The sequence below is a fragment of the Diprion similis genome, chromosome 8, assembly GCF_021155765.1.
Source record: "Diprion similis isolate iyDipSimi1 chromosome 8, iyDipSimi1.1, whole genome shotgun sequence".
Classification (NCBI taxonomy): domain Eukaryota; kingdom Metazoa; phylum Arthropoda; class Insecta; order Hymenoptera; family Diprionidae; genus Diprion; species Diprion similis.
The window spans coordinates 23,482,030-23,495,331 of NC_060112.1; the positions used below are offsets into that span (position 1 = coordinate 23,482,030).

Sequence of the window (13,302 nt, forward strand, 5' to 3'; positions counted from 1 at the left end):
TAGACTTAACGACTCTTCAATGCAGGAATAAATATAAGCAATACACATGCATAATTATATAGATACATATGTTTCAAAATATTTTCAGTCTTAAACTGCACAGATAAGACTACCGCGTTTCAATCATATATTTATATAGCGCGTTTCCAATGGTAAAGTAATCAGCACAAATTATTGACTAAACATAACCGAGTTGATCGAATTAGGAAAACTTTAAGCACCTAATATCAATAATAATTATGATTATGCGATATTTATTTTTGTGTTTTCAAAGTCTAATTTAATAATTAAGCTGATTTTCAATTTTGTCTTTTTTCTTGTCTTTTGGACTCCCGCACACCGCTACTAAATACTAAGAGACTAGCGTAATATCATTGCTAAACACTACTCTCTGTATCAGAAGCTACAGAAAGTGTTTGCAACTTGGGTACTGTGTAGTTTTCAGTGTGGCCAGATATCTGGGAACGACTCGTGACCCTTTCCAAAGTTGACGGAGCTGATGGAGTGTCTTGATGTGCTTTAGGAGGTATAGGCGGTGGACTTATCTGAAAAAAATTGGAAGGCTCTGTAATATCGAATGACAAAAACAGAGGAGCACTAAATAGAAGGTATACTATTTCACACCAAACAACTTACCTCTTGGAAGCTACTTTGAAAAGTATGCGAGCTTTGGAATGTGCTATTAGAAAAATTAGTTAGTGAAACGTTCAGAGCGTTTATCACAGTAGGTGGAGAAATGTTCATAACATCATTGCACCTTGCCCTGGGCTCAAAATCCTCGTAGCTTAGGTTATTCAGATTTGTTAGGTGAGATTGGAAGTCCGAAAGGCTGGCCGTCGAAATACCGCTATCTCTCAGGTCATTAGGGTCGCTCTGCTGTTCCGTATCGTCCTCCGTATACCAATCCGATGTACGTTTGTGTGTAAGACGCTTGGGTGGAGCAGGTGGACCGACGGAACTTGTATTCGATTCTCTCTTATCTGGAGCTAAAAGAGTTACGAATTACAGCAAACACGTAATCATTGGAGAAAATCATTTTTAGGTCTAAAACACATCAACGTAGTGTCTAATTTCACTTACTGCAACCTCTGGGTGGCAACGGCGGAGCTGGTTCAGGTCCCGGTTCACTCCACGAGTTCCTCATACTAGTCTGATCACTTCCATCCGTTGGTGTTGGCAAAGAATGTCTCAGAGGTAACTTTGGGCTGATGGGTTTACTCAGAGATCTTTGATGGGTCGGTCTTGGCGGGGTGGTTCCATAGCCCACAGAACGTGGTCTCACTTCTCTTTGCGGAATCGGAGGTGGAGCGCCATCAACTCTGGTGTAAAATCCTTCGTCTTCCATCTGCCCTTCACTGTCCGTGTGAGATATTCTGGAACCAGCTGTTTCCAGAGTAGCAGGACGCTGCTTCTCATTTGTTGGCAATGGCGGTAATGGTGAACTGAAGTATTTAAATGAAGTCATATAAATACTGCAGATTGTAAGGATAACATTGTGAAAGGTTCGTTACATCTTCAACAGAACTGGTTTTATCAGAAATACAAAACTCACTTGATGATGCTGTCTTGGTGCATCGTTCTCTGCCTTGCCAAAGGTCCCAAGCCTTGTTTCAATTGAGTAAATCTCTCGATCAGTCTTTTATGCAAAGGTTGTACACCGGCAGGAGCGAGTTGCCCGTGCAAGAGTAGACCTGATTCCAGAACGCTCATTTGATCGAGAATCAAACTTCTTAGACGGTTTACATGGGGAATAGCATCCTGGTTTTGCCTCGAGAATTCTGGCGTCAAAAATGCTTCCTCATATTTCGTTATTCCACCCATAACATTGGCATCAATTATTCCCTGTAGCCTCATGCTAAACGGATTGATATTTCTGTGGGGTTCTGCCGTATACTGGGCAACAAGTTTTCGCAATTCACGTTCCACAGATTGCATTGTCTCGCAGGCAAATTGTACTGGAGCGAGAAGCTCGGTTCTTTTTTCTATCACTTCGAACCATCTAAGTATGCCAGGAAGTTTTGCTTCTGTCGTTAGCAATGTCCGTTCGATCCACAAAGATTTGAACTCGTTTTCCCTATCAACTGGACCTCGATGCAGAGGACGATCGAACGTGAATTTTCGAACGTCGTTCACCAAGTAAAATGCCACTATTCTCTCGGGAACTTCCGTCATACCGTAACCAAGGCTTCCCTCCTCTGGTATTGGCTTAACATTGCAGATTTGAATAACTAGAATTGTGTTACAGGATTTTAGAGAAGAATACTTGTACTACATGATCAGAAATTATTAAATTGAGAATTTTCACGGGATATAATATACTCAGTAAACTCACATTGGCCCTCGGAAGAAATAATAGTTTCGTCGGGTGGTGAATTCTTCATCAGAATTTGTGCGCTTGGAAATTCAGTTTGCAATCGTTGAGTAAAGGCGCCAATCCTCTCGTACTCCAGACCTCGATAAATGAATAGTTTGTTCTAAGATACAAAAAAAAGCAATAATTAGGTACTGGAATTTTTAAATATACTCAGGTTTGCAATTCTGCTGAAATTTTGTTATTAGAAATAACAAACGTACCCTGACGAATAGCGGAAAGCTTAGTCCATAGAAGCCTACTCTGAAGTACTCTGGCTCTGGTCTCAGTTGTGTAAGAATATTATCCAAGAATCTTGCCTGGGTTCTTAATATGTGACTAAGCTTAGCGTAATCGTATAATCTCGATTCATATAACACAGCCAATTCTTTGCACAGGGGTATTCCTTTCTCCCAACATTTGCCTCTATCGAAATAATGAATTATCTGGTGATAGAGCAATTCTTTCCTTTGCCATTCTGGCTGCTGAGGATGTGCGTGATCAGGTGGTAACATTGTTGCGCCCCATCCTAGCTGATCAGCGTATAATTTCATCGTAAAGCCGGCTTCTGTATAGTTTTCAGCTGCCAGATGCAAGTCATGAAGTTTATAGATGTAGCGTAGATACATTTCCTTTCGATTGAATTCGTTTTTGTAAAAGTTCTGGATGAAACACAGAAATATACCCATTTTTGTTATTCAATAAGTGTGTTGAAGGTAACACAAACTCGTGTGTCAAAAGACAAGCGAACACAAAGAGAACTTGAGGAATGTTCCAGTAAGTTTTATGATGCAAGACTTTCTGTAAAACATCATGTGTCTAACGCTTGAATATGATTTGCAGTTGGTATATTTAGCACCCTTTAAGCCACTGCAGTGCTACAAGTAGCAAATTAACAAACAGCATAATGACATTAACACATTGCCAATTAATAATAGATTGATTTTATAGTCATCTGTTACTTGAACTGGACGTATGTTACTTAAGTACCTAAACTTAGTTTGAGTGTGAGAACGTTGCATCTTTATCGAACCAACTGTAAACATATTTTTAAAGGATCAATTACACCTACCAATAAATTGACGGTGCAAGACATTCGCTTATCTCTGTTCTCATCGCCTTGAATAACGCTTCTGTAATCTAGCAATCTTTCCAGCAATCGTGTTACAGACGTGATAAATGCTGTACCACTGTCTTTCCACGTTGGATCTTCGGACTGAACTCTATCCAGCAATCTGAAAATTTGTTCAACAAAAACAAGTCAGTATATTCAAATGTATGCTATCATTGCACAGTCAAGTAACGAGCATAATTTTCTCATATGATACACAAACTTACACGGCACTGAGGTGCTCCCTATAGCAGCATGGAATTAAGCATTACACGTTATTCAAAATTAATTTAGCAGCAATGACACAAATTATATAAATCTCTATGTTTGGAGTTAAAGATTGTTTGTTTCTGTAACATATACTTACATGGTATTGAATAACTGTCGATATTCGTCGTCACCCTTGTTCTCGCTGATTAGAATGTCGAGTTTATCGATTAATTCTGATTCGACAGATTTAAAACTGCCTCTAGCGCGCTGTTCACATTCCATCATATCGAAAAATATGTGTAAAGTTGCTTTTCTCAGCTCGCTCTCCGGCACTAGAGTAACTTCTAGAAACGGTCCCACCATTCCAGGAATAAAGTCCAATTTTCGTTCACCCAAATGCGACCACATGGATAGTATTTGAAATCCCATCAAAACTCTCATGTCACCGTATTTCTCAACAACCTTTTCCCTCTTGACTTCAGAGAATTGTTCCAGCTGAAGCGACGGTTGGGTCAAATAGGCCACAGCCAAATTGAAATAGGTCAACCAGAGCTGAGAGTCAAAGCTGCCGTGTAAAAATCTGAAGGCCAACGGTTGCGCCAGCTCTTGCAACGACCTCAAAATGATGTTATTTGCTTGCATTCTGATCACTAACCAATCAGGAGGGAATATTTCTTGTCTGACCAAGTCTCTGAAGACTAGAAACACTCTTAAAAGAAAATCTTTCAATGGTTTTCGCTCACCGCTGTGGGTCAATTCTTCCCACAGTCTTGAATAGTGATACTCATCGAGGAGCTGAAGAAGACCAATTAAACAACCGACAAGACATCCCAAATTGGGACAGCTAGAATCAATCACGATCAAAATCGTTTGAATCAAGATATCCAATGTCGAAAGACACAGAGTCTCAACGTCATGGTGTATGCAATTGTTAACTTTGTTTGTATCGTGTGCTCGTTTATAGAGGAAGCTGAGAAGCTCCCCTAAAATGTCCGTGCAAGCTCTGAGTTCCTCTCTTCTGGCCAAGTGTACCCTTAGATGTCTGCAAATTGTGGTCAATAATAAATTTCTGCTCTCATCATCTTGGAATAGCTGAGATGTGACAATATTTTTTATGGCCGTGAGTTTAGACCGCATTAACTCTGGTGGTGGTTCTCGCGGCAGCGAATCAAGCATTTGACATGTTAGTCTGGCCACTTCTAGAACCGGTAAAACGGCAACAAGTTGTTCAAAAACTGCCGAAATTGAGAGAAGCAGAGCCACTTGCGACAAAAGTACAACGTCAGATGATATACTCAGCATTTTATTCAGCGCCGCAAACACACAGTATAAATCTCGCTTGAAGCTGTCTTCGTATTGACCCGCGGTTGCTCTCGAGAACAGCAAACGGCTTTGGATAATAAATTTGAATATGTATTCCAGAGATCTAAAACACTTCATAATCGGTTCTTGTTTCTCAGCAGCAGTCACCCAGTCAGCGCAGTGCTGCACACTGCTCAATAGCCCTTTGTAAACTAAAGCGGCTGCAAAATGACCTGATATGTAGGCATCCATGACAGGTTTGAAGTGCTCAAACTTTGGATCCTCTAACAGACTGAATATCGAAACAAGGACTTGAAATACCAAGCCGGAGTGAGCCGTCGAGTTTCCATCTTCTGTATGGAACATGGAAAACAATGCGTCCAGTATATCTTGAAGAAATTTAACCAACTCCTCGCCCCCTAATCTCAATACTCTTCCTAAGGCTTCCGATATTCTTTCCGGATGCTCTTTCCACTGTAGAAGACTTAGCAGGTCAACATTTTGTGTTAGTTTTGTACTGCAGAGTAAAGAGTGCACAAATACTGCCTCTTTGTGCGATCTCGTGAATGGCGGTGTGCCTGCAATATGAATATTATCTGCAATTATTAATGCCGTAGGACGATAAGATTCAGGAAGAACTTCTCAGATTCAACGCTATGCGAATTTTGAATAAAACCAGTACTCAATGGGGTTGAACGTTACCAAAGTCACATTATGTCAAATGTACTGGCAATTGCTCGGTAGTGAGTGAAATATGGTATTACAATAGATAATAGTTACCTGGAGAATTAGGTTCTCGAGCGCTACTTGGTAACGACAGATAACTGAGAGTGTCCAGCTTCGCGCGATCTTCACACTTATAGATGTAGAGTTCATGCTGACCATCTTGCAGTGTGGCTCCACCCGGTTCCATCAAACGAACAAACGCAAACCCAAACAACTTCTTGTCGTTCTTTTCACGGGCTAAACGACAAAATACAGAGAAAATATGATTGTTGTACTAGTGCTGTTCGAGTCAACAAAAAACTTTTCAAGAAATTTAACTAATATCGAAATTATAAGCGACAGGGAATACAATAGGATCCTTTATCGTTATACTCACTGGAACAGTGTCTGAATTCTAATCGTACGTGACTGCCGTAAAATTTATCGATTGGAATTGCAAGCCGGATTGTTTCAGCCCATGATGGACTATTGTAGTGATAGATAACAAGACTTTGGTATTCCGAACTCGCGTCCATGCCAGCTGCTCCGAATAAACAACCTTCCAAGGGCTGGCCTTCCGCGTCCAGCATTAATATGGTCACCTAGAATTGAAACAGTTCAGTTTAGTAAAATTCGTACGAAATGTAGAGAGAAAATTATACAATATATCGTAGGTATGTGTGAGCCTAGCACGTACCTCTATATTTTTAGCAGTTGATTTTCCACCACGCTCAAACTCTCCCCTTTCCAATTTTAAATACAAATCGTTGCGCACATCACCGGGCATAATGACGTCAGAAAATCCGAGCTTTTTCGTCAGGCAAATATTTTTGAATAATAAAGGATGCTCTTCTCGAACCTGAGACAACTCTCCATGCAAAACACGCAGAGATGCCACGATGCCATAATTTGGCTGTCCCGTTAGAGGGGAACATTTGTTATTTCGAATTATCTGCTCGTGCAATTGATGAAATTCCTTTTCCTCCCCCTGATAGACCTGAAATACAAAATGCAGATGTGTAATTTCTATGGTAAATACAAGACTGTTCAATGGCACCGATTCCTAAAATGACCAACAACATACTTTGTACGTAAATAATCTTTAAAAAAATTTCTATTGTACCTTAAAAGTCATTTCCGATTCTTCACTGTGATCCTGCGTGGCTTCAGCTAAACACAAAACAGCGACACCGTGTGGCCTCCGATAAACGGTGCTGCAAGCCTTATTTTTTCCTGAATCCGAGTACAGCATGCGTCCGCATCTCATTACGTGGGCAACCATGTACAAATCTTTGCTCAAATCGGCGTTACCGAGGTCAGTAAAAATTGTACAGTTACTGTGTAATTTTTCAACATAGTTGGAAAAACCTTCCTTTGATATTCTGACTAAAAATCTTTCGCTCAGGTACTGAGAATGCCTTGCGTCGTATAGTGAAAAATAAATTTCAACATCTTCTCCGATTGTGTGCCCGAAATCACGCATACTGAAGTACAAGTGATGAGTCAATACTTTCTTGTGTTCCTTACGCCTCAGCGTTCCGCGCGCTGATGCACCCTGAGAATTTTCCGCGCTTTGGACGTGCTAAAAAAGGAACAGTTTCTTTATCCCACTTATGCGATGATGTTTCGTCCATACAGACGTACCTTTCTTCATTTTTTAAATGTTAATAAGTATCAGAATGATTAGTGTAGGTGATTGCTGAACGAGTATGGTACGCTTTCAGCAAGTAGGCAACCCGCCATGCTTAGGAGCAATGCCGGTGTTCCGATCACAGGCGAATGCGAAAAACCCAATTGACTTACCACGTGGTATAATTCGATGACAGACATCGTATCGGGATCTACCATATGTGATCCTTGCCGAGGCACAAGGTCCAAGCCGAGTTTTCTAAAGCATAAACGAGAAAGGGAACGAATGTATACAAGTTTATTAAAAACGTTATTTATTCAGGCCGAGAGTAATCGCTTTCGAATCAGACTTGATCCGTCAATAGAAATGCATGAAATTGATGCTCTTGTACAGCAGTAGGTTGCACGTTGAGGTCAAGGGCAGTCGGGGGTGGTAGCGACGAAGGGTCTTTGACCTGAATCACAGGATCGGAAATGTCGGGTGTGTAAGATGAAAAAAAAAAAATTGCAGAATTAATGGATGACTAAGTTCCAATGATCCATAGCTGTAAATGGCCCCATGACCTTTCATTAAATTTGTGACATATGTTTTTTTAAATTATCCTCAATCAACAGTAACATGCCCATATGTATACGATAGCGTGATCAGTTAATCCCTGATAGATTATACGGAGGGCGAAATCGAATGACAATAATTATGATGAAGCCTTTTTACGAGGTGGCTAATATATGTATTTATCTCAACAGGTGATATTCATTTACATCCATAGAAATCGAGGCAAGTCAACTCCTCGCTGCGATACGGAGATAAGTGTCGATCCGACTCGTGTCCCATTGAGTCGATAAGTAGTATAGTCCCCGTTAAAAATGGGATAAATATATCCTGCGTAAATATGATGTACATATATGCAAATATACAAGCTACCACCGATAGGTATTTAATTATACTTTTGCGATACTCGGATCACGCACACGCGTGCCTGCAGCATGAGGTAAAAACCGTGATTAGTGAAGAGATTGATGGCAGAGTTTGTAATGTACAATATGTGCCCATAGGGCATAGAGTATAGGACAATTCCCCGGTATTGTGCACGCCGAGGTGCGTCCGGGAATTTCAATGCACCAGACAGGACCCACGCCCGATCGAGTAAGGCAAGTCCCATCGTTCCCGTGCTCGGGCCCCGTGAGACCAACGTCAGGCCCCTCGGTTGCCCCCACCAAAGGAATGCAGGCGAGTCTTGCGGAGACCTGAATGCGTGGAGACAGGTTCGGGCAATGTCCGTCGTTTCGTGATCGGCTATATCTATGACTCCGCTCACCCTATGCCCCGTTCAAAAAATATCGCATCGCGTCGACAAATCCGAGCCAAAGGCATTGTTAGGACCTTGTTGAACGGCAGAACGGACTTCGGATGGTGCCTTGGTTGCGAATATCGTATAATTCAAATAGTACCTACACAATGAAGTCAAGAGGATGCTGTAGTCAGTCTTTACCGACCGTGTTGAATGTCACTTGTTTTTCAAAAACATTTTTCCTTTCTTTGCTCGGCAGGTAATAACTGACTATAGCATCCTAAATTTAATCACATTTCGGGAAGGATCGCGGGGGTTAAATATTTGCTTTTCACTTTTCTCGGAAAACCTGCGGCAAGACCAACTCTTTCATTCCACCTTGACGTGTGGATATTCTAAATCCGATCTAGAACCGCAAAGCTACGCAGACGTAATGAAATGGCTGATGAAATGGACAATAGGTATAAAAGCACACCCCTTCAGAGTAACGTAGATATCGAGTTGATTGTTCATACATCTCGCGGCGTATGCACGGCCATCGGACGATTTTATGTCCTCGAGGTATCTTCGTGCGCACACTGTGGGTAGGTACACATTTATACAAAACCAGTCTTCCTGCAGTATAAAACGGGTCTTGCTGGTTATGCCCAGAGGTTATACCTGGGCTCGTACATAGATATAGGTGCAGGTATACATATACGATTGCGGTAGACCGAATTTCCGCGAAGAAACATTAACCAGAAGGATTTCACCGGGAAATGGATTGGTATGGTTGCGGCATAACGTCTCACCCTGTTATTCAACCGGCAATTGTAATATTTCAGAATGATTTGCGGAATGATTTCTCATTTCGACGCCATATTTAACCACACCCACTTTACAAATTAACGTTTTGTAACCTTTACAGCAAGCTATGCCGAAATTTAAAGTATTTTTCAGGAGCTAAAGTTATATCGATTGTTTCTGAATTGAATTAAGCTCTCATAGTCAAGTCCAATTGTCTATGTCTTTTCAGAGAGTTTAATTCGATCAGCGACTTAATCAACGAGTATACCTTTAATTAACACGTTTCCAACTTGTATAGAAAAAGTATCATAACCATGAGGCACATAGAAAGTGCAGTGCGCAAATAAAAAATATTTGTCTACTATTGACTGAAATCGTTACGCACATTACTCGGGTGAGAATTCACCTGATTTTCGCGTGTGCGTGATTAAGATATAAACGACTGAAGTATGTAATGTAATATAAGTATGTGGATAAGTTTATTCAATGAATTAGAAGGACTAGTCTTAAGTCTATTGATACATGTAATTCGAAACGCGACGTTCTCTCTTCGGCCTCTAATGTACCATCGCAGTTTTAAACTGTACAATCGATCTCGATTCTTTCTTCAAACACTGGCAAGTATACTTTCCTTTACGTTGTACCACCCAGCGTTCGCGGTGCGACGAGGTTAATCCTGCCTTTTAGACCGTTGTACAAAGTATACCTGGAATTTTCTACCTAACTATATCATAAACGATTCATCATAGCTATACCTGAGTCGGTATAGAAACAGACACCGAGATACAAGCTGAGGAGGTGGGTTATTTCAACAAAACGTGTCCAAACTTTCGAATGTCATTACTTTCAATTATGACTGATTCTCGCGCGTATAACTGCACACCTGTTATTCAAAAAATATCGTATAACGATTATACCAGGCACATAGACGACGAAACTCTTATCGTATCTCGTTAGCTGAAATTTGTTGATGACGAATCGATCGTTCCCCCCTAAAGCTACAACTCAGATAGTAAAGCGACACCTTGTCTTCGAAGGAAATCAATCCATCGTCAACGATAAACGCGGTACCCTGGATATTAATTGAAACGATTATTTGCTCAACGTGACGTGACGTATTTCAAAATTTCGTTAGAAAAATTATAATTACAGGCATATTTCTACACAATGGTAATTATTCTTAACGGTAAATCAGTCGTATTGTACCCGACACCGCGACGTTCAGATATAGGTATGCGCAGATGAGTATAAGGTATAACAGAATATGCACAGGGTAATTGCACAACCAATGTACCGCATTAATCCGCAAGGTATATGTATATTCTATATGCAACAATAAACCTATATACATACTGCACACACAGCGCACTGTGAAAAGTGTTTATACTCATACTGCGAACGTGCGTTTATACAGACACAGGCATAAAATGGCAATTTGCAATGGATGTCAGGGCTGCGAGAACCGCGCATGACGGTCCAGCTCAAACGGTCTTAATTAAACCCCATATAGTACGGCGATTTACTCCGCTAAGGCTAAAAATAAAAGATAGTTGTAGCATAGGCTATTATTTCAGCTGCTGCAGGCCACCGGAGTTCGAAGAGATATACGATGGAGAACGGAAACCGGGAAGCTGCGCAGACGTTAACTGATAGTCCGAAACACGTATAGTTTCCTTATTGCAGCATGTGAAATGCGGTTATAATACATATAATCGGTTTTTCCACACGGTTAAACCTGAACATAATTATTTGCAATTATTCCAGGATCTTCGGTTACAATTCTTCTGCCGCCACAGGACATATATCGCAACGTCAGATTGGGAAAGCCTTTATTCTTGATCTACGTGCGTTGTGACTGCGAGAATACATGATTTTCATTACCCGTAATAAGTGTTGCAGCTGAATGAATTACAGCGAAATCGAAAAGAGGAAAATCACAAATATGGGTCAATCGATGCGGAACAGTTTAAATTATCCTTCTATATTATATAGATACATACATACATTGCTGCAGAGTTATAAAAACTTCAAGTGTATAAGAAAACGACGAGAGTTGCTGCATTCTCGGCAATCCTACCATGCGGTAATACCGAGGAAATAGCACTGTTATACTAATATGTAATTAGGTAAACGGTTGAACGAACAGACGGACGTCTGGTTGAGCTAATTGTAAAACCGGTAGCATCGTCGGGGCAGCAGCAGCAGCAGCAGCAGCAGCAGCAAAAACGAAGCATGTTATACTTAGAGGTAGGTCGTAAAAAGTTCCGCGCTTTTCCGTAATGTATGTAACACTGAAGGTTGTATGAATCGTGATTTTCCCAATTAATCTTTGTTCCCTGGCGTTCCGTCAACTTGTTGCATGTTTTCTTTTCTTCTCTATTTTTTTTATTTTGATAAACCTTTGACCCGCAATAATTGATGGTATTTAAATACACGGAATATCGTAAGGAAACAAATGAAATCGTAAGAGCTTTAAGGATCCTAAAGAGCGACCCAGAGCTGCGAGGGTCGAGGTATAGTATAAAAGCCGACGAGACGGACCCTCGAGTCCGAAATGGCAAAGGTTCTGAAGTTGAACAGGTTCCGTGCATAGTTACGACGACAGCGTATTCACCGAGCCACAAACCTTGACTCTGGCATGGTAGAGAAAAGGCCGAGAGGCCACCAGCAGCGGCGTGGCCATGTGTCGGAGCAAGAACGGCCACATCACGATACCGCGTCGAGATGCTGCGGTCGCCGATGCGGAGGCAAGCATGCACGCACTCACGATAAAATCTTCCACGTATAATACGTAATATTGGATTACGCCTTGCCTCTACGTGCTGCATGCACGCGCAATGTACATACATATACATATGTATCTACACGTTATTATTATAAGTAGTACATATACTGTACATATTATCGCGTGAGATGCGACGAGAGAAATTAATCAGACGTTTATAAATTTTTATTTCTATTTTTTCTCTTTTCATTCTTTTGCACACACATGCATATTCGTACGTACTTATGCGATTTTTATACTGGAATTGGACTTTGTTCGATACAGGCTTTCACCATTGTCAATAAGAAAAATGGTCAATGCCCTGGATTATTAAAAAAATCGTTACATGTATATAAGCGATTGGTAGCACGTTCAAGTGGTTCTTTTGAACCTCGATTTTGTTAGTTTTTTATTTCAACACTGATTGGGCTGTACTAATTGTAAATTGGATATGGGAATTGACGTGGTCTACGTGACAGTTTGTAGTTGAGGAAGAAGCAGCTTATTATAATTATCATACATATACGATTCTGCGACGAAGCAATACACATATACATAGCACTAACAGATACTAACGTATGTACCGTATGTAAATGCAAATTCAGACGTATACTACATAATAAGCAAAAATTGGTTTGCTGCAGAGCTGAGAACAGAAGTTTAGTCTTATACAGACCTAAATAAAAAGCTCTTGTGTTCTTAGAGCGATTAGCGATTCCTGCATTATTGTAGATTTGCTATAAATTAATTAACAGTGTTTACCCACTTGTAAAATAATCGCACACGATTGATTAACGAGATGCTTCGAGAGCACCGACAATTTGCAATGGCGAACAGAAAAAAAGAAGAAGAAAAATACGTTATACAAAAAAGCTTACGGATCTAAAACCGAAAACGATAAACCGAAATAGCAATTCAATTGCACAGAAAATCGAGGAGAAAATCATGTGCAGAGAATATCGCTTATAAGTATAGTTTTATTCGTTCAAGGTATAAGATAATCGCGCTTATCTCCCGACAGTAGATTTTAATAACAACAGAGGAGGGGAAAGTAAGTTGCGGAAATATCATTTATTGCGATTGATGTGGTATCCGGACGCTTGGAGCAGTCCGTCAATCAGTATTATCGAGAGTGGTTGAATTCAAATTGACT

The 13,302-nt window shown here is 40.6% G+C and overlaps 1 protein-coding gene across 2 annotated transcripts in view; it reads right to left on the minus strand.

The window, feature by feature from the left end:
* Positions 1-317: 317 nt before the first annotated feature.
* LOC124410040 (dedicator of cytokinesis protein 3) overlaps positions 318-13,302 on the minus strand; it is a 31,984-nt gene continuing 18,999 nt past the window's right edge. The window contains exons 5-18 of one of the 2 annotated variants that reach the window (XM_046888152.1): positions 7,482-7,566; positions 6,802-7,260; positions 6,376-6,675; positions 6,076-6,280; positions 5,754-5,936; positions 3,829-5,551; positions 3,689-3,706; positions 3,423-3,585; positions 2,575-3,012; positions 2,333-2,474; positions 1,553-2,228; positions 1,081-1,442; positions 637-986; positions 318-545 (exon numbers count right to left, since the gene is read on the minus strand). In XM_046888152.1, the coding sequence (XP_046744108.1) occupies positions 378-545; positions 637-986; positions 1,081-1,442; positions 1,553-2,228; positions 2,333-2,474; positions 2,575-3,012; positions 3,423-3,585; positions 3,689-3,706; positions 3,829-5,551; positions 5,754-5,936; positions 6,076-6,280; positions 6,376-6,675; positions 6,802-7,260; positions 7,482-7,566 (5,272 nt within the window). In that variant the 3' untranslated portion in view covers positions 318-377. The remainder of the gene's footprint in view (positions 546-636; positions 987-1,080; positions 1,443-1,552; positions 2,229-2,332; positions 2,475-2,574; positions 3,013-3,422; positions 3,586-3,688; positions 3,707-3,828; positions 5,552-5,753; positions 5,937-6,075; positions 6,281-6,375; positions 6,676-6,801; positions 7,261-7,481; positions 7,567-13,302) is intronic. The other variant, XM_046888153.1, reaches the window with a different exon arrangement.